This window comes from Clarias gariepinus, chromosome 5, assembly GCF_024256425.1.
Source record: "Clarias gariepinus isolate MV-2021 ecotype Netherlands chromosome 5, CGAR_prim_01v2, whole genome shotgun sequence".
NCBI classification, from domain to species: Eukaryota; Metazoa; Chordata; class Actinopteri; order Siluriformes; family Clariidae; genus Clarias; species Clarias gariepinus.
Genome location: NC_071104.1, coordinates 5,215,837 through 5,237,402, shown reverse-complemented (window position 1 = coordinate 5,237,402; position 21,566 = coordinate 5,215,837). Strand labels below are relative to the sequence as shown.

The following is a 21,566-nucleotide window of genomic DNA, read 5'->3' as shown; positions in this document are numbered from 1 at the left end:
TTCTTCTGATTCGTGCATGTTGGCCAAGCCACAAAAAAGAGTTAGTTATCTGGTCCAGAGTAACAAAGAAAGATTTGTTAAATGGGTATGTGTTGAAAAAGATATAAGAATTAAGGCAGAATTGTCATCTTGACCAAATTAATACAACCAATTAGCGATATTGGAAGAGAGGACCATGTTGCACTAATATATATATATTTAGTTCACTTTTTTGAAGATTCAATTTGTATCCTGAACATTTACCAACCAAGTAAAAGATTTGCAGGATTGGTGGTAGTGATGAAATGGGGTTAGATATATATAAAAGTAGGTCATCTGCATAAAGGGATAATTTATAAGAAATTCCAAATCGGGTAATGCCTTCAAACTTTTCCTCACCTTGCAGCCATATGACCAAAGGCTCCACTGCCAGAGCAAATAGTGGAGGCGAAAGAGGGCAACCTTGCCGTGTACCTCGAAGCAAGGGGAAAGTTTTCTAATGTGTCGCATTGGTATGTACCGATGCAACAGGGGAGGAGTACAGTAACTGAATCCAAGCTATAAACTTTGAACTGAAACTAAATTTACTTAGAATAAAAAACAAATACCCCCATTCAACCCTGTCAAATGTCTTCTCTGCGTCTAGGGATAACAGAATCTCTGTGCTCGGTGAGAGGATGGTATTAAAAGGTCTCCTGGTATTATAAAAAAGAGTGTCTGCCAGTCATAAAGCCTGTCTGATCTGGGGAAATAACAGCAGGCAACACTTGCTAAAGACGAAGCACAAGGATCTTAGATAAAAGTTTAAAATCCACATTTAACAAAGGAATTTCGCCTGTAACTGCTGCACAAGAGTGGATTTTTATCTTTCTTTAGCAACAGTGAAATGGATGCCTCAGACATGGTTGTTAGGAGCTGACCCAAAGAGAAGGCCTCATTATATACTCTCTGCAATATTGGGGCTAAAACAGAAGAGAAGGTTTTAAATATTTCAATGGTAAAATCAATCAATGTACTACAATATCCATCCACTATACTACAGCTGAAACTGCTGCTTCACTTGTACCATATATATACTTAGTACACAAGTGCATCCTTTCTTTTTCAGATAATACCCTAAGTTTGCACTGGCGAAGTCTAATGCTATGATTCTGATTAGTTTTCCACCTTTCCTCAGCTTCAGGGATCAAAATGAGATCAAAAGCTTGAAATTTCATCTTTCTCAGATTTGTTTCAGGGTTCACTGGTTGCTGTTTTTTTTTTAACAACAATTGCCTACCAGGATGCAAGGACTGAAGCAAGTAGACATGTAGAGCTATTAATCATTCACAAAACAAATCAAACAAATAGGGAACACCTGTCAGTCACGTGTTCTTTATTTTTGATCACTTAAGTAATGGGTGGCTTTTAACACATCTAGTCTATAAGAAAATATTAATGCTTTTGATCTCATTGTGTATCTAACTGATCAGTATATATACATGGTTTCTCTATCACACAACCAGCAAAATGTCAGTGCATAATCAAGGCTGGTTTCACCTCCTACAGCCTCAGGGGCACTTTGTCTTCAGATGATGAAGGACTCTTGTCCTCTAGGCTTAATTGATAATATTGATAGAGATGTGGGGACGTGGACAGATGGATGAAAACACAGGTGGTTGTTTTGAAGACTGTGTACCTGGATAAACTTTGTTTTAAATTTGATAAAATAAAAGATAGAAATAAAGTTTCTGGTTAAAAATAATGTCATTTTTTGTTTCAGAATTGAGGCAAAGCTTGTGGGAGACGCCCATTTGTGTGAGCAACAGAGTCGCACTCGTATAGAGCTACATACACTGCAGGTGGCGCTGGAACAAGAGAGAATGGAAAGTGCACGTGCGGAGAAAGAGTTAGCAGACACCAGAGATGCTTTAGCCAAGGTAAAGTTCAAACAGCATACTAGAAGTTACATTGTAGAACAAATACGCAATAATCTCTTTTGAACATAACGGCTCTAATCTGAGGTGCTGGTTGTTAATTGGTGATTTCTGAGGCTGGTGACTCTAAATGAACTTCTCCGCAGCAGCAGAGGAAAGTTTTGGTCCTGCTTTCCTGGGAAGGTCTTCATGAGAGACAGTTTCATCATGGAGCTTGATGGGTTTTGCAAATGCACTTGACACAATACTGTTAAAGAAAGGCTGACCTTAATGTCTTAAAATAACAACTGACTGTAGTAGTTGTTGTTACATAATTACCTAATGCCATATGTGTTATTTCATAGATTAAATATATATATAGTTTTAAAATGCAGAAAATAAGCAAGGTTTTTATAGTAAACAGAAAGCATGGATTACACTTTTAGTTTAGAGATATTAAAGTGGTCCCAGTCAGGTTGCACAGCCAGTTCCAGTTTATTCTACTAGTATTGTTTTTTCAATAAACATTTACTTGTGAAACAAATACTTGATTTGCATAAGAAAGCTTTTATTCTGCTGCTTCATTGTAATTTATTCGTATTTTTTGCCCAGATTTACAGAATTACTCATTTTAAGTATGTTTATGCCATCTTTCTGTTTTTAGACACGTGAGTCTCTGCTGTCTCTTTCCTCTACACACGCTTTGCTGCAGAGGGAAACTGCAGATACCCGTGATTCCTTGGAGAAAATGGCTAGATTGAATGAGTCACTGGCACAGGATAAAAGAGAGCTCAGTGCCCAAAACCTTCAGGTGTTTATTCCTTTGATTTACATTTCAGATATCATGATATCATTCAGTCAATGCCTTCAGTTCATCTACATTGTCAGTACAGTAGGTCTATACATGGACCCTACAAACATGGTAAAACCAGTGTGTGTGTGTGTGTGTGTGTGTGTGTGTGTGTGTGTGTGTGTGTGTGTGTGCTTGGTTTGTACTCCCCAGCTGGAGGAGCAGGTGACTGAATCTCAGTTGCAGGTGCAGTGTTTGCAGTCAGATGTAGCATCACTGCAGAAGGAGTTAAATGCTGTTTCAGAGGAAAACGGAGAGTTAAGGTCAGATGCTCTGACATAATTAATGATATGTTCTGATTAAATCCATTTATTTGGTGTTATACAGAACCATTATATTATGTGTTAAAATATTTAAATAGCTCAATTGCTCGGAAAGCGTGCACCCTGTTTTAAAGTTTAATTGTCATGTTTTTGTCATTGACACAGTAAAATACTGTTGTGATCTCCTGGGTTTATGTGTATAATGACATGAATTAATAATAAAATATTATTATAAATGGGGAATAGAAACACATGTAAACCAACACAAGTTCAATAGAACAAATAATGCACATAGAAAATCATTATTGAACTTATGGTAAATTTTGGATTAATTAGAATTTGCAAGTTGTGGATTATTTCTCTTTGATCTGAGTTATGGATTTCACATAATTTTAGCAGATAACCAGATGATTGTGTTATGTTTTTGCCTGCGTCTTTGCTTTAGTTCAACATTCAGTTGTGAAATATAGCTCTGTAACACCAGCTGGATGATGGCAGAATAAACTGAATTTTATAGAGCAGGTTGGGTTCTTTAGATATGGATATTCAAAGTCGGGAGAACCAAACCACTGTGCCTCCCGACATCTTGACCTTGCTGTTGTATAACATTCTTTCCAGAATCAAGTTACTTGCTGTGATTTACTTGCTGTGATTTATAAGTACTTTTTTTTTTATATATATATATTAAATGAACCTATATTGTGTATATTAAAGTAAAGAATGGGAACAAATGTTCTATCGTGACAGGCTGCAAACTGCCTTAAGATACCATTTAAAAAGAGCCAAAACAAGAGAGAAATAAAATAACAATTCTTTAAGACTGCAATACATATAAAAATATGGGAAAGTCTGGCTCTTTGAAAGCAAAATATAAAGAGATTTGTGGGACTCACCTTTCGCACATTCATTTACTCATTTAGTTAATTTCAAAATTATATTTTGAATAATTACTTGCCTGATTTGTTTATTTAATTACTGTTTATATTCTATAGTTGCATAATTTTTTAGTAATTAGCTATTAGTTGTTTCATTTCCTTATATATTAAATGTCCATTACTTCTTAACAGCATTGTTAAACACACAAAATATTTTGAAGAATGCTTATATGCATGTTTGAACTATATTTTTAGGGCTTGCCGAAATGCAGATATGGAAAACCTTCATCTGCTTAGAGGAAGAGAAAGAGAACTGGAGGAGGAACTGCAAATATTGAGAGAGGAAAGAGAGAGAGACTCTAATGCTCTCACTGATGAGAAAATGAAAAATGAGCAGGTGAGCTGGGAAAAACTGAAGCGAGAGAAACCGATCTGTTGTATTAAGTAAATAAAAAAAACTTGTTACTTCATATTTCAAGAACTCACTCCTTTACCTAATTAAAATTGATCTAAAATGTTTGCTTGTCTTGTGAAACACTCGCAGACCAAGGTACTCACAATCCAAGGTTCCACTGTATTTAAAAATCAATGCGAAAGATTACTGGGAGCCTATACATTGGACAAGATAGCGGTCATGTGCTAATATCATCTGGTTCTGGACTAACTGAAGCTTGTTTATTCACCTAGTTGAACAACCAGACAGTAAGGCATTACAATAGTCCAACCTATCAGTTGCAACAGCATGACATATAAGCCTAGACATGTGCCATCAGCACAATAGTGGAAACTAATATCATGGTCACAAATTATGTTGCCCTGAAGAAGCAAGTGAAGATAAAATAGCAGTGGGCCTAAAACCGAACCCTGTGGAATCCAAACTTGACTTTAGTACATATAGGATAGTCACCATTTATATCTACACTATCTTGATTCCGACAACATCTAATCTATCAAATAGAATAATATGATCAAGGATGTCAGAAGCTGCAGTAAAGAACACATACTAGAGAAGCACCTTCCCCACATAACCTACATATCCCTGTGTTAGTTGTCCGAACAGTGCAGAGGTGTGGGTGAGAAGTTGCGTACTATGAAGGGGAAGCTGGATAAAGAGCTGGACCAAGAGAAGATGGCCCAGAGAGTGATAGAAGAGCTGCAGAGAGAAAAACAGCGACTGGAGGAACAAGTGCACAGTATGGGCCAAGAAAAAAAGGAAATGAAACAAGACAGAGAGGAACTCGGGTAACTGTGTCTGTTCTTTAAATATGTCTTATTTTATTAATTCATATATACAGTGTATTGCAAATGCATTTATTAGGGTATTAAAGGTTGTTATTACATTAAAAAAAATGACTCTGTATAACTTATATATTTTGTTATCTACTTCAGTTCCATATAAGCATTATTTGGTCATTTAGTACATTCAGGTCTTTAGCTGACTTCATTTTATTGCCACATAACGTTGCTGAGCCTAGACCTGAGAGACCGAAGCAACCCCAGATCATAACACTGTCTCCAGAGGCTTGTACAGTATGCATGAAGGGTGCATCGCTTAACGCACTTCCCTTTTTACAATGAATAGTGTCAATCTGGCACCGCATCATCTTTTTCCATTGCTCCGAGGGACTATCTTTATGCTCCCTCTCTCACTGAAGCCTTTTTTTCTTATGGTCACACAGTCATTTAGTGTCAATTATGAGTACACATAGCACCGAATTTTGCTGGCCATTTTATACGATGCAATTTCACTAAGCAGTTGTGATCTCCTTTCATGATTGTTTTCTGACCACATTATTGTAGTTCGGCACTATCCCTCCTGCCTTTAAGAATGTATTAGTTAATAAAGAGCTGTGAAGTACTGTGTAGTGCTAATCAATCTGGGCAAGTTGCATTAATGTCATAAGGCCCCACAAATGCTCAACAAAATGTGTGTTTTTTTATATACTCACAAAGAGCCATTTGGACCGTTTCCTACAAAAAAGAATACACAGGGAGCCACAAAATCCTTTTGTACAGAGGTTACAGGTATAGGTAAAGGTTACTTTCAAATAAAATACTTAATTTCTATTTGACTCCTCCTCGTATTTATTAAATAAAAAGCGGAAGTTCATTCAAGGTTACTTTGTTCATTCAAGGTTACTTTCAAATAAAATACTTAATTTCTATTTGAGTCCTCCTCGTATTTATTAAATAAAAAGCGGAAGTTCATTCCACTCAGCATTGCTCAGTATAAATGTTATAAAATGAAATCCTTTCCATGTTGCAGTATTTAAATGGAACTGAACTTTCAATAGTATCCTTTTCTTTTGAAAGACCCTGAAGCTGTACAGGTAGTCCCCTACTTATGAACGAGTCCTGTTTTGGGAGCACATTTGTAAGTCCGATTTATTCTTAAGTCCAATCAAATGAGTCTTGTATGCCTTTGACATGAATATACAATGTAAAGCATACCAATCCACTTGACTAAATCTGTCCCTTTTCCCCACGCTGCCATCATGTGGCCAAAAACCATAATCGTGCCTAAAGAAAATTTATCCTCACACGTAAAATAAAAGTTTTGTCTCTGCACCGGAAACCCTTTTGTCTCAAAGCTGTTTTCCACTGTATTGTACTGTGAACTCTGTTTTGATGAGGATTTCCAAAATTAGGATTATTTACCATCAGGACAGCTTTACAGGACAGCCATTTTCTATCATCATGTTTCCAGACTGATTAAATCCAATGAGGCCCTCACCGCCTACACACACACACATACAATATACTGGATTTTAGACATTTTATACATTCACTTACTCACTGAAAATATTGTATATAATTTTAAATATTGGTATGTGGTGAATTGCAGTGTCTATTCTTTGTACAATACACGTGAGGTACTTTCACGATTAAACCGGAGGTCGAACCGCGGTTCGTTTGTATTTGAGGAAATTCGTAACTCACATGTCCATAAGTACATGTATAGACAAAGATGTTTGGAAAGTCAATAGACAGCTATAGTTCAAATAAATTTCTCTGCTGTGGGACGAATAAAGGTTTATCTTATCTTATCTCTTACAATTGTGCCATAAGATAAACCAAAATATGACTACTACTCAGCTGTGTGCGTAACTTGCATGATTTTTTTTTTTTTTTTAGGATTTTGACTGGCAACCTCCAGCAGCAGCTGTGTGCGGCGAAGGAACAGATTTCTGTTCTGGAGGTTCAGCATACACAACTGCAAATGCAGGTTCATGCACTCCAGCAGGCCAAAGATGTTCTACATGGTGAGATTTTGTTTACACAACTTTTTTTTATTATGAAAATTCATCATTTAATTATTATTATAAATGTTGTTGTAGGAGAGATAATGTGTCTTCAATCTGAGCTGGAGGAAGAGAAAAGAAGAGCCCTTGAAGCACACAGGCAGCATGAAAAAGAGCTTGAAAAGTTTAAAATAGAGATCAGACGATTGAATGCTGAAGGCCAAACATTGTTGAAGAATCAGCGAATACATGAGGAAGACAGAGAAAGTTGGCAAAGAGAAAGAGAAGCCTTGAACTCTGAGCTGGGGGTAAAAGATGGGGAGACATTAGCTCTAAAAAACAGGATGGATGGATTGATGAAAGAAAATGAAAAGCTTGCAATTTTGACTGTTGAAAAAGATGGAGATGTGGAAACACTGTTATCAGAAATCAGGAGTCTGGAGTTGCAAATGCAAGAAGCGAAAGCCAAGATGGAACAGTTGAAGGAGAAAGTGATTGATTTTGATAGAGAGAAGGAGGAACTTTTAGAAAGAATGAGGCAAGACAGTGAAGTTCTAAATATAAGTAAAGAAGAAAATGTCAAGATGACCAATATTTTGAAAATAAGAGATGGTGAGATAGAAAAGAATAGTAAGCACATAGAGGATTTAATGGAGAATATCCAATTACAGGACGGTCTAATTGAAAAAATAAAAAGGGAGCTTGAGGAAAAAGATATTGTAATAGCTGATAAAATAAACAGAGAGAAAATAATGCAAAAAGAAAGGGAGGCAGAAGAAAGAGGAAAGGAACTAAAGCTAAAAGGTGAGCTAAAACTAAAAGAAAATGAGTTAGAAAGGCTCAAAGAGAATGTGGAAGAATTAACGATGGCGAAGGAGCACATGTCTCATCTGCTGCAGGAAAGAGATACATACCTGGAAAAGCTTAAGAGTAAAGTCGTAGATCTGGAACAGAAAGAAATAAAAACAAAAGATGAGATAGAATGGTGGAAGGAAAAGGTTGGAGATGTGGTAAAACAAAAAGAAGTACTAATGGATAGAGTAAAAAAACACATTTCTGTTGAACAAGAGAAAAATGAATTGGCTGACATACTGCAAGAAAGAGAAGAGGAGATTAAAATACTGAAGAAAAATGAAGAAGATATGCAGAGTGACCATGAAAGAATAAAGGAGGAGTACAGAGAACAAGAGAAAAAGCTGAAGCAGAGAGATGGAGAGATAGAAGAACATAGAAATACAATTGTAAGGATGATGGAAGAAAAACATGAGCAAGAGAAATTAAAAATACAGCTAGATGGATTGAAAAGAGAAAAAAATAGTCTGGAAGACAAGAGGAACCAACTGGAAGAAGCAGAACAGCGGATGATGGAAGAAATTAATGAACTTCGAGTAAAGATCGGTGAGCTGGATAGAGAGAAGTGTGAAGTTGAAAGAAAAGTGCTAGAGCAAAAAGATCAACTTCAAATCCAGACTGTTTTTCTTAAAGAAAGAGAGGTAGATTTAAACAAACTGAGAGAGACTTTAGAACAAAAAGAACAGCAAGAAAATGAGGAACTGATGACATTAAAAGAAAAACTGAATGAAACAAAACTTGTCCAGGAAAAAGAAAGAAATATACAAAAGGAATATGATCAAAAACTCCAGGTGGCAAAAAATAAAATAGCTATAGTGGAAGAAAACGTGAAGGAACTGGAAGTAAAGAATAAAGATTTGATGCAAGAAGCAGACATAGCAAGAAAAAGTCTTCTGGAGAAGCTGAGAGAATTAGAGATCAAGTCAAAGCTTTTACATGAAAATGCAGAAAAAATCAAGACATTAAAATTGAGAATGGAGAAAGGGGAAGAGGGAAAGGAAGAACTCAAGAGGTCATTTAGGGAAATGAATGGCGAGATAGGGAGGCTAAAGATTGAACTGAAAGAAAGAAAAGAAAAGGAAGAAAGGGTAAGGTTAGAGCTACAGCAACAAATTCAGAATCTGGTAGAAGATCTAACGAGGAAAGATAGTGTTATTGAAAAAATGGATTTGGTTCTTGAGCAAAAAGAGGAGGAGCTAAAACAAGCAAAGAAAAATAAAGATGCAATGTCAACAGAGGTGACAAAGCTAAGGGGAGAGTTATCTGTGCTTTTTCTGAGCAAGGAGAAGGCAGAAACAATGGTGAAAGAAAGGGATATAGAGAATAAAAAGATGAAAGATGGAATTAAAGCTGGACTGGAAGAGATGGTCACACTGAAGGAGTTGCTAGAGGAGAGCCGCTCTGAAGGAGAAAAACTCAGGAAGATCTTAGAAGAGAAAATAAATGACAAGATAAAGGAAAGAAAGGAGGAAGTCAGAGCAGCACGAGAAGAAACTGAATACCTAAACCTTAGGGTCCAGATACTCCAGAAAAAGAATGAAGATCTTCAGGCACAGCTGTGGATCAGGGAGGAAAATGACATTAAGACAAAGTATGAAGTTGAAGATGTAAAGAAAATGGAGGCGGGAGTACAAGAGACCCTGAAATCGACGCTCCAGGAAGATGTAACAGATAAAAATAAGCTAAAAAACCATGAATTGCTGAAAGATCAGAAAAATAAAAGACCAAACCAGCTAAAAGAGGAAGAGCGTGAAATCAACAGAATAAATGATCCCTTGGAGGAGCAAGAAATGAACATGTTGGAAAGTAAAATGGAAAAGAAAACCATTAGCTTTGAACTTGTAAAAGACAAAAGGGAAACTGACCCTATGAAGAATAAAATTAAATCAAATAACAGGATGGACCATGTAGAAAAACAAAGTGATGAAAAAGATATTAAGTTAGTAATAATTCCAGAAATTGAAGAAGAACATGCAAGGGATCTTTTACGGGAAAAACTCAAGGATGCACAAATAGAGACAGACATTGTAAAAAGGCAAATGGAAAGAAAAAAACAAAATGTAACGACATATCTGGAGAAAAGTACATTTGTGGAGAAGATACACAGCCAGTTTCAAGAAAACTTTACAATTGTAAATGTGCAGACAAAAAAAGACTTTGAAACGAAGGAATCACAAAGTCAGACTCAAATGAAAGAGAATATAGAATTACAAGCAAAGGTTTACGATTTAAAGAAGGAAGCAGACGAGCTCAGGAAAGACAGAGATCGTATAAGATCAGCACTGGAAAAAAATGAGGCAATGCTAATTCATTATCAAGAAAAAGTGCATCAACTGGAGAACAAGGTGCAGGTGAGAACTTGAAATATATTGAATCCCACTACATATCCAAAAGTGTGTAGACACTTGGCCAGTCATGCACATGTTCTTGTTGAACATCCCCTTCCAGATTTATCCCTCTTTTTCATATTATATATTATTTATATAACCTCCACTCTTCTCAAAGGATTTCCAATAAGTTTTTGAGCATTTTACATGGCTGTGCCAATTTACATAGTCAACAAGAAGTTTATTAGTGAGTTTAAACACTGATGTCAGGCAAGAACGCCTGGGTCATTTCCTGTATCCTGTATGTGTGTGTACAGTATATACTGTATGTATGTATATATACACAATATATACAATATATATTAATTGATCATATTTACAGTGGAAACCTTGTCAGTATTGGGGGTAGGGGGGATAAGAGCATCTGCCAAATGCCTAAATATAATTGTGATAATGTATTAATCATAAAACATTCGTAAAATTTGTAATTAATGGTTTGAAGTCATATTGACCTGCACTACTCTGCATTGCATCGGATCTCTATGGATCAGCACATCCATACTAAAAATAACTCATTTACTTTTTTTTTTTTATATTAATATTTTTTAATGAATTTCTTTTATTTTTGTGACAAAGCCCATTGTTAAAAGCGCTATATAAATAAAATTGAATTGAATTGAATTGACTATACACACCCTGCAAAGTAAAATCATTGTTTATTATTTTGTAAGGTGGTGAGCAGCTGTGAAGAGGAATCACAGAACCGTGTATGTGCCCTGCAAAGAGCCGTGGCTGAGTTGGAGCTTAAGCTAATGAAACTACAACAGAAAAACGAAAGACTAGAACATCGTATTGAGAAGCTGAGATTGGAGAAAACTAACCTACGAGAGACTTTAAAACAGGTATAGTCATGTTGATTAACAGGACCTCTATATACCTTTTGAAAACTAAAACAAATTTGTAAGAATTTAAATTCTCTCTGAATATTCAGTTTTCTTTTTTTAACAAGTGTGAATTATTTAATTATTCCTATGCATGTTCATGGTTAATAACATCTGTACATTCCTACCTTAAAGTGGTTATGGTTAGTTAGTTGTTCTACAATGCATTGTTTGTATTTTTATTGCTGGTCAGCTAGTAGGACAGATTAAAGGGTACTTGATTACTGCCTGACTATCTTTCAGGACATCCATATGGTTGGCTTCTGGTCCACCATCCACCTATACCGATATGTTAGTATGGAGTAAAAAAACAAAACAAAAAATATAAAGTATGGCAATATGTGTGTGCCTAGCAGTGTTTACTCCAAGGCAGTCTATTAAATTAAAGATTAGGAAGTTTTAAACAGTTCAGGCATAACAGTTAAACCACCTACCTAGTATTGTGTCAACACTATCGTATCAGTCATACGATCATCAGTACACACTGAAAAGATATTTTGAGTTTTCCGATATTTATAGCTAGGTTTGTTAAATAGCATAAAATATAGCACCTTTGGTGGCAGACCAGCAAATTTTATATGATACATACATTTTATGTATCGGAACAGGATATAATAAAGAAAATAATGTGTAACACTTGGTTGCATATCCCTAATTTGCAATGATCAAGAGACCAACCCATTGCCATCAGAAACTTGTGCATTTTTATTTTGTGAAATTTTCCCCTTGGTCGTACTGCATCTACCTTTGGTTGTGTTTCTTTGGGGGGAAGGTTCTCATCAATCTTCTTATGAGGAGGTGCATTGACTTGAACAGTCTATAAACTTCCATTTTTCCCCTTTGTTTTGCTGAAAGTTTGGTGTGGGTTATTGTCTTGCTTACTAAAGGTTCTCCCAATTCCTTAACAGATCATAACACTTCATCATGCATGAGCGAGGAGCCTGTGTATTTTGTCTCATTAGCAGGTCTTTTGATTTTGTACATTTCTATTACTATGAAAGAGGTATAACCAAGACCAACAACTTTTGTATCAATCTTTTTAATTAGGCCTTTTAATTCTTATTGCTTATGAGTTATTTGCATATTGCGGTATAACCAGAGATGACAAAAAGGGGACACGTACAAAGGCAAAAGTTAGATATTTATTTTTATTTTATAAATTTTCTGATGTCCTTATATCTTACACAATTAATCTTTACCTATTTGACTAATATGTAAGCTTATGATAATGTAACTTTAATGTAAACACATTAAATGCCTTGTTAGTAAAACTTTTTTTGAAAAAAAGAAACATCTTGATTAAACTGCAAATTATTTAAGTTGTTTTGGAGCTGATAGTGCAGACATATATAATAGAATATCTGAACTGATTACACTGCGTGGGAGAATGGCTTTAAGAGTGCAAGCTAACATTGGATGAGTATCTCACCCAACCCCTACAACAAACTGTAACTTGGATTCAAAATCTCATGCAGAAAATTATGTCCAGATTTATTTGATTAATTACTAGTGTGGTGGAAATTAAATTAACAACTCTGGAGACTTTAAATAGTATCACAACAAGAGTAGATGTTTATTTAAACAGTTCTGGACATCTTACGTCTGGACATCGTTCTAGGTCAGGCCGTAACAGAAAAGAAACGATGTGAAAACGGTGAAAAGTAATCATGGGGGTGAGACCAAAAGTGCCTTTGCTTAGTGTTTATTTTACAAAAATTAACAAGCAAATCCTTATAAGTGGCAGTGAGCTTCAGGAGCCGACAAGGCCAAAATAATAAATCAAAGAATTCCCCCTAACTAATACCGAAGTGGAAGGACCTAACCTACACCAAAAAAAAAAACACAAATACAATATTACTTCCCTTACTCCCTTACTAACCAAAAACCAGAAAAAAAACAGTATAAACAAAAATGGCGTTGACTCCTTACTAAGCCACTAAATAAATAATTAAATACAAATATATTAAAAAAGTATTTATAATCCAAACCAACGAAACAAAGAGGGGCAAACACAAAAGTGTAGTCAAAACAAGCAAAAAGGTCATACACGGAAGAGGCGAACAAAAACCAAGCAATCATCAAAAGGCGAAAGTCTAAGCGTAGTCAGGAACAAGGGGGTCATACACAGAATAACATTTAGCATCAATTATGGGATAAACAGAAAGCAAAACACGGTCTGCAGCGCTGTGGACTGAAGGAGCTTATGTAGGCCTCTGGGTCTCCTATAGGACCAATCATCTGGGAGGGGGCGGGACCAACGATGAAGCAGGAGAACAACCAATCAATTTGCAGGAAATGGCAAAAGTGGGCGGAACCTGCAAGATCTAGGGAGACACAACCCCAATCTCATCACCAGCAGAGACATTTACAAAAGCACAAAATGCAAATAGTCAATTTTGTAACAACGCAGAGTTTCTGTCAATGTAGATAAATTAAGGCCTTGACTCCCTGTACATCTTATTCTTTCTTGCACGTATACACATGCCTAGGTCTGCAATTTTAACTCGCCCTTAATTATGCAGACTTTTAGTCAGACACACATAGTCAATTAAAATTTTCTAACACACTAGAAGCCGACTAGTTCAAGTTGTTTTTCTGTTTTTCTTTCTGGTTGTAAGAAAGGATAGAGATGACACCAATCCTTCAGTTGTTTCTATAAAGATGAGGCATAGCTTAATCTGTTTATCTTAAAACTCTGTGCATGATTCTTTTTTTCCTTTCCAACAGGTTGAGCTGGAGAGGGAGAAATTGCAGTGTCAGCTCGCAAGGCCAGAGGCTGAAATCCAGGTATGGATAAAACAATTTGTAGCAGGAGTGAGTTGTAAGGTTTATTATGTGAGCAGGAATATTATGAAGTTTTATTTCTGTTAAACAAATGCATTGGCCTTAATTTACCTACAGTAGTGTTTAGGTACATTGGGTAATCTTGGCCTTGAGCTAATTACTTTAAAAGACCTATTGGTCCCCAAGTACACAATGTCTTACTTTACAGACTCGGTGGTGGCTGGTTAATCTTCATAAGCACAGTAGCTAGAAGTATACTATAAAGATAGCTTTCAGTTATTTCTCTTTTTTTCTTAAACATTAAAGTAAAAATAAATTAAAATGTATAATGAAAATAATTAAAAAAAAATAATAATAAAAGCCTAACTTTTTTAATGTCAGCTTACTTTCTTAAAGACAGTACGGTCATAAAAGGCAGCTTTTGTGGCAACTTACATGATACCATGATACCTGCTTCCTGTACTTGTACTTGCTGTCATCCTTTATTTCTGAAGATAACAGTACTAACGGTGAAAACTGTCTCCTTTGAAGGATTGCAGCAGTCCACTTGGAGCTGATGAGCTGAAGTATCTGAGATCACGGGCAAGAGAACTGACAGCACAGGTTTGAGGAAAAAAAATTAAAAATACATTTTTACCTAAATAATTTAGTAGCATTGTTCTACTAAAATGTTTTACAGGTTACCGTGTTTTTAGAGATTTTATAGAAGATCTGACTTGTCTGCATCTTCTTGTCTTGAATAATGGAGACCTTATAGTTAAGAGTTATCTTAAAATACTGCAGTGTTTCTCAGCTTACTTTGATTGCAATTTTACAGGTCCACCAGTTACGCCTGCTGCTGGCTTCAGATCATCAGGAACGGGCAGACTTTATTGAGGAGTCCTTAAAGAATAGTAAATCACTGCAAATGTTGAGGCAGGACCTGAATGACTCTCTCACACTGGTGTCCAAACAGCTTGCCCCTACTGTTTTGGAGTGTGAAACACAAAGACTTGACAGGAGCATAAGAGAAGAGCAGCTAAAGATTTTGCTCAGTCACAGCTAATGAACTTATAATATACCTTGCACATTTAATAAAGTCCTATGGAGTTACATTGCCTTGCATAAGTATTCCCCACCCTTAATATTTTTAGATTTAGTAGTTTTACCAACTGGAAGTAAAATTGACCTAATTGATATGTGATTACATGTCATGCATCTAACAAAATAGCCAACAATATCATTCAGGTGAATTAATAAAGTTTGATAAAATTATTTATATAAAACACAACAAGCTATAATGAACTTAAGTATCATAATTTAAGTATTATTTATTTAGTGTTTATGAAACCACTAAATTAATTTTGGTGCAATCAGTTGCCATTGACCATCAATCACATAATTAGTTAAATACATTTAAACTTTGTGAAAATAAAATGTCACATAATTTCAATGTTATTGCATCAGTCTCTGGAAGGTCCCAGAATTTGTTATACATAACAAATAACATAACTAACCAAAGAATGTCATAAAGACTAATGTGCATCTCAAGCTTTGAACATTACAAATTATTAAAACTTAGAAAGAACATGGTATAACCTTGAAGGTCCCCAAAGGAGCCTATCCACTAAATGTGACCAGATAAAAGGGCAAATAGTCAAAAAAGCATGTATGGACAAGTAACAATTAGTTTTATGACCCTTGTGGAAATGGTGTTCTCAGTGTAAGGAGCAGTGTTAGCTTTTGAATAAGCATAATGCATTGTCCAAGGTAAACATTTACAACTCGGACCAACAAACTTTGCTCCACAAGGGTGATTCTCTAAACATGCCTTTTGCAAACACCAAATAGGTTTTCATTTGATACATCTACCTTGTCATAATGTCTACTTTTACAGAGTATACATGATATGATTCACTAAAATTATAGCACATTTTCCTAGGCTTTAATTTGGGCTTAGATATTCATTGTAAGGGAAATGGGGGCATGATTACTAATTATGATTGGATGAATTGTTTCTTTTATATTCTGTGTGAGAGTTACTGATAAGAAGGAGAGCAATTTGGGAGAGAAACTGAAGAATGGAAGAAAAGTAAGTATATTGTCTAGATGAAGAGTTATTCATTCTTCGACCAATTTCAAATTAGTTCATATGTTTAATGATCTCAGAAGATTGGCTTAAACACACAAAGAGCCATTTGGACCTGTTTCCCACAGAGAAGAAAAAACACCAGGAGCCACAAAAGTTGTTTGACATCTAAAATGAAGCTAACACTGCATATATATTTTTTTTTCTTCATGCAATGTATAAAAAACTATTGTGTGTGGAATTTACGAAATCAATTAACTAAATTAATAAAACAAAATTTTATTTCTGCTTACAACAAAAGCAGAAATAATAAAAAGGTTACTTTCAAATAAAATACTCAGTCTATTTGAGTCCTCCTCGTATTTATGAAATAAAAAGCCGAAGTTAAATTATCCACCTTCAGCAAACCCAAAATGTTGTCTGCCATCAATGACATCATCATATTAATAACACAATAATTTAAACTTTAGGTTATTAATCTGTAAAAATCATAAATCTTGGTCAATCTTTAATTCAATTTCAAATTGTCATTAATAATTTTAATTAAAATTGTCATTGTCGCAAAGCAGCTTTACACAATCCAATGAATTATTTAAGTTTGTGTGGAATGTGAATGTGTATGAATCAAAATGGTCAGTTTGTCCCTAGTGAGCAAGCCGAGGGCGACAGTGGCAAGTAAAAACTCCCTGAGATGGCAATAGGAAGAAACCTTGAGAGGAACCAGACTCAACAGGGAACCCATCCTCATCTGGGTGAAACAGTGAGCTGGAATTGATCTGCATTTATACTGTGTTAGGTGGCAGGCAGTTTAGCTATAACAGTTGATGTTAATTGATGTTAATATAGACTCCAGGTAGTTATTGGAGACTCAGGTAGACTTGTAGGAAATTCCAGTCCTAAACTATAGAGCAACTGCAGCCAAGTCAAGACCTCAGAGAAACACGTCGAGGCCAGAACCGTCTTCATGGTAGAGTGAAACCGTCCCCAGACACCAGAGGCATCCCAATGAGACACACGGGCCATCCATGCGATGAGATCTCCAACCAGAAGCTGGGCACCAGGATGGCTCAGACAGGTCCGGAGGGCAGAGGGAGTCTGGATCAGGGAGCAGCTCAGGAACGACATGTGTAGCTCGACAGAGAGAGGAAAGAGAGAGATGGGGAGAGAGGGAAAAGAAGCGGGGGGGAGAACAGGAGAGGGGAGAGCAGAAGAGTAAAGATAACAGTTAGGCATGGTCTCAGTTACATAATGTATAACTCAGGGTCTATATCCTAACTTACATCTCGCATTCGCGTTCATACACACCAGACTGCATTACCCACAATGCATCTCCCGCACTGGACTACACTTCCGTAAACAGCGGTCATAAATCAACGTCTCTCTCCCGCTACAATGTTTTATCTGAAAATTAGCAACAAACATCGCTAATTACACTCGTATGAGCGCAAACTAACAGAATCACTGCTGTAAAGTAAAACAAACAAACAAATGACCCAGCACCTCACCTCTGAAAAGATTTGCAACAGAGTTTCTTCGGAGAGCAGAGTGTGTGTCTATCGCCTTAATTTCTGTGTGCGTGCGTGTGTTTGTAAATGGGGGTTTCACACACACTCACACACACACACAGCCGGCACAGTGTTAAATTACGCGCGCGCGCGCACACGCACACACACACACACACACACACATAATAGGTGTTCCCCTGATCAGTTTCCCTACGTTTCCCCGGTCGCGCGCAGATTCGAATCATGACGTCACTCGCTACCAAACGCTGAGAAGGCGAACGAGTATGGCAAGCCGTTTTAACATTTAATGGCTAAATTTGACTATCCGGAATGAACATTACAGATATCAACAACATATTTTTGACTAGTTGTAATTACATTCTTACGAGTCAAAATGACAGTTAGAGATATCTGTAATTCAGTTTCGGATAGTCACAATAAAAGTTAGGGATATCTGCAATTAAGTTTTAAAGAGTCAAAACTGAATTACGGATATCAGCAAAGACGTCACTAAAACTGATGTTCGACTCGTCGCACATTCTAAATTACAATTACAGATATCTATAACTGAGTTTTGCCTAGGCAGAATTAAAGTTAAAGATATCTTAAACGTAATTTTGACTCGTCAGCATTGTTGTGTCCGACGTTGCTCATGAAAGGCTTCCCATTGGATATTTGCCCAGCAGACAAATTATTTGAACAGGTATCAGAAGAAATGGCGGTCGCTGTTGTAGATAAAATAATTAGAAAATGTCATGAAATAGAACGCGTACACAACCAAGGCATTTGTGGGGAACGAGAGCTTCGTTCACTCCAGAGTTGTGGGAGAAATTTACGTCGCATTGAACATTTATTGTCTCCAGACACATTTGATGACCTACAACGGAGTCTGGATGCTCTCAGGACACTGATGTCTGAAGTTTTGTTAGCTAAAAATGGAAGGTTTTCAGCCCCTCGAATTCTTTCCGGTGAGTTTATTGTGCTTTGTAAAACACGATTTAATAATTAATATTAATAATTTAGCAATTGATATAAATAATTAGCATAGTAACTACGGAAAAGAAATAACAGACGTTACGGAGCGCTCAGTTCGCGTGTAGTGTCTTTTTTTTCTTACTGTGAATGAAGCGTGTATTAAAATTGACCCAAACAAATGAGAATGTGGATGTAAAAGAACTTGATAAAAAAAAAAACGGACAGCTATGAATTCTGTCGCTAGGAGTACATGAATGCCGTGGCGGAATGATAAATGCAAATAAGCAGTTAAGTATAAGAAGCTGTTGTGGATCAGGGTTACATGTTCTTATGAGTCCAAGTATATGGAAATTCATGTGAAATTCACTTTAATGCTTGCTTGTGGTTTACAGTGAAAAGTGTAATTTTTGATAAACCATGAATATTTAAAAAAGTCTATTTTGTTTCAGGACGAAAAGGGCGACCAGCCATTCAGGTAACCAGGGACAAAATAGATTTTCTTATGAAGCAAGGTAACACAGTTAAGCGAATTGCAAAAATTTTGGGATGCTCCTCCTCATTTTTATATAAGAGGGCGAAGTTGCTTGGTATACCAGTGAGGAGCAGATTTTCAGCAATAGAAAATGAAGAACTCGAACACCATGTGCGAAGACTTCAAGACCAGCACCCAAATTCCGGATATGAGGTAAGCAAACACTTGCTGCATTGGGGTTTATTTTTTACTGCTAAGCAGATTAAATTGTATTATTAGCAACTGACATTATTATTATTATTATTCTAGATGATGAGAGCATTGCTACATGCGGATGGACACCTGGTTCCGCGACGTAGGGTGCGGGAGATGTTGGCTCAGGTAAACCCAGCAGCTACTGCTAGGAGATGGAGCAGCACTGTGGCAAGACGGGTGTATCATGCACCATACCCCAACAGCCTGTGGCATATAGATGGAAATATGCGCCTCATAAGGTGAATTCATCCTGACAAACAATCCATGACCTCTGTACTGTAATAATATAGTCAAGGCTATACTGTCAGGCTTTCAAGACTTTGCCATGCAGTAGACACTAAATCAGTTCTACTGACAATTATTTGGCAATGCAGTCGGATAAAAATTAACCTATGCAGTGGACGTCTTTATTGGCCATTAACTATTTCATTAGTGTGCTTGAGTGTAAACCTAATGTACAACCTTGGCAGCCTGTTTTGTTTGTCTAGATTATGAATTAGATTATGTAGGTTGCAACTCAAATATTTCTTGTGGTAGAGTACTAAAAAACACAGTGATGACATCTAACACAGTATTGTCATAACACCTTGTAACTGATTGTTGCCTTTATTTATTTGTTGTTTCACACTTTAAATAGTTACTTGTCCAATAACTGCAAGTATGTGTTCTGTCTTTGTATTCACCATTTTAGATGGGGTTTCGTAGTTCATGGAGCCATAGATGGACATTCTCGGCTGATCACTTTTCTGAATTGCAACACTGACAACCGTGCCAACACTGTGCTGTCTCAGTTTCTTAAAGCCACGTGCCTGTATGGACTACCATCCAGAGTCCGATCAGATCATGGTGTTGAGAACTTTCAGGTGGCCTTATTTATGAATCTTCTGCAGGGTATTGAGCACCGCAGTTTCATTACAGGGGAATCAGTCCACAACCAGAGAATCGAACGTCTTTGGAGGGATGTGTTTTTGCATGTGCTGCAATCCTTTTACAGCATGTTCTACTCGCTTGAAGACTCACAGCTTCTGGATCTCAATAATGACATCCACAAACTTTCTCTTCACATAGTTTTTCTTCCAGAGATTCAAAAATGCCTTGACCGCTTTAGGGAGGCCTGGAACAACCATGCTTTGCGTACAGAAAACAGCCGGACACCCACTCAAATCTGGACGGAAAGCATGCTCTTAAATATGGCAGTGGACAGTGCAGCAATCAACAATGTGTTTGGGGAAACTCCCTACAGACCACAAAATTTGGAGGCAGTTCTAACACAGCATGGAATTGACTCTTTACCCACTAATAATGATGCTGATCTCCCTGCTTTAATGCTAGGGCAATCTCAAATTAGTCTCAGTCAACACCAACAGGAGTCAATCTCTCATGCTATTGATCACATTTCAGATTTGAAGATAAAGTATCTAACATGCTGTGCAGAAATTTCAAATGTAATTGAAACCTAAAACATACACAATACAGAACAGAATAAACCAATTTAATGTAATATACATTTGACAGAGTTAAAGAGTTAACATCTAAACAAACAGTTCTTTTACTAATATAAATCTTGTTTTTTTTTCCCCAGGAAGTATGAATACATACATTCCAAAGAGTTAAACTCTACAGTGCTTGGTGAAACCTACTGCCTTCCTTTGTTTAACACAGCATCATTAAAAATAGCAGATTACCTTGCTTGATTATATATTTTTTGTGTGTATTTACATGTGTATATTTTTTATTGTTTGGAAAATGTGTAATTGCTATCCTTACTTGTGAACAAATGTGTTTAGGAATCATTATTTGTTTAATATGAAGTAAGAGAACTCATGTTACAATCCTACAGTTGTTTTTTCTTTCATTTTGGGTTTAAAAGGAATGTCTATGCCACCCGGTGACAGATACTCCCTTTCATGGACATATATCCATCGTTTTTGTGGCAGTTACTTCAGGGGTCGGTTGCAAGCTGAAGGCCCAATTATCATTCCTAAACTATGGGTAATTTCAGAATGCCAGTTAGCCTAATCTACAAATTTTTGGACTGTCTATCTATACAGGATAGGGACCTTACAAGGGATCTTTGTACCAAAACAATAAGAAATAACTTAATGGGGGAGTACCCGGTCATTTTTGAAATTTTATGTCAAAAACTATTACATACTAATGGGTAATACTGTCAGATGTATGTTGGCAAAAGAAAACTTGACAGTCAAGCAGTAGACTGTTGAGTTAAACAAACTTCAAAGTCAAGGCTGAAACAATCCATTTATTGAATTCTACACACTCCAG

The 21,566-nt window shown here is 36.4% G+C and overlaps 1 protein-coding gene across 2 annotated transcripts in view; it reads left to right on the top strand.

Moving 5' to 3' along the window:
- si:dkey-230p4.1 (centrosome-associated protein CEP250) overlaps positions 1-15,102 on the top strand; it is a 35,981-nt gene extending 20,879 nt beyond the window's left edge. For both annotated transcript variants that reach the window (XM_053496676.1, XM_053496675.1), the window contains 11 exons: positions 1,742-1,898; positions 2,539-2,685; positions 2,878-2,987; positions 4,118-4,259; positions 4,911-5,104; positions 6,998-7,125; positions 7,201-10,307; positions 11,015-11,185; positions 13,952-14,011; positions 14,540-14,611; positions 14,826-15,102. In XM_053496676.1, coding sequence (XP_053352651.1) covers positions 1,742-1,898; positions 2,539-2,685; positions 2,878-2,987; positions 4,118-4,259; positions 4,911-5,104; positions 6,998-7,125; positions 7,201-10,307; positions 11,015-11,185; positions 13,952-14,011; positions 14,540-14,611; positions 14,826-15,053 — 4,516 coding nt within the window. In that variant the 3' untranslated portion in view covers positions 15,054-15,102. The remainder of the gene's footprint in view (positions 1-1,741; positions 1,899-2,538; positions 2,686-2,877; positions 2,988-4,117; positions 4,260-4,910; positions 5,105-6,997; positions 7,126-7,200; positions 10,308-11,014; positions 11,186-13,951; positions 14,012-14,539; positions 14,612-14,825) is intronic.
- Positions 15,103-21,566: the final 6,464 nt, after the last annotated feature.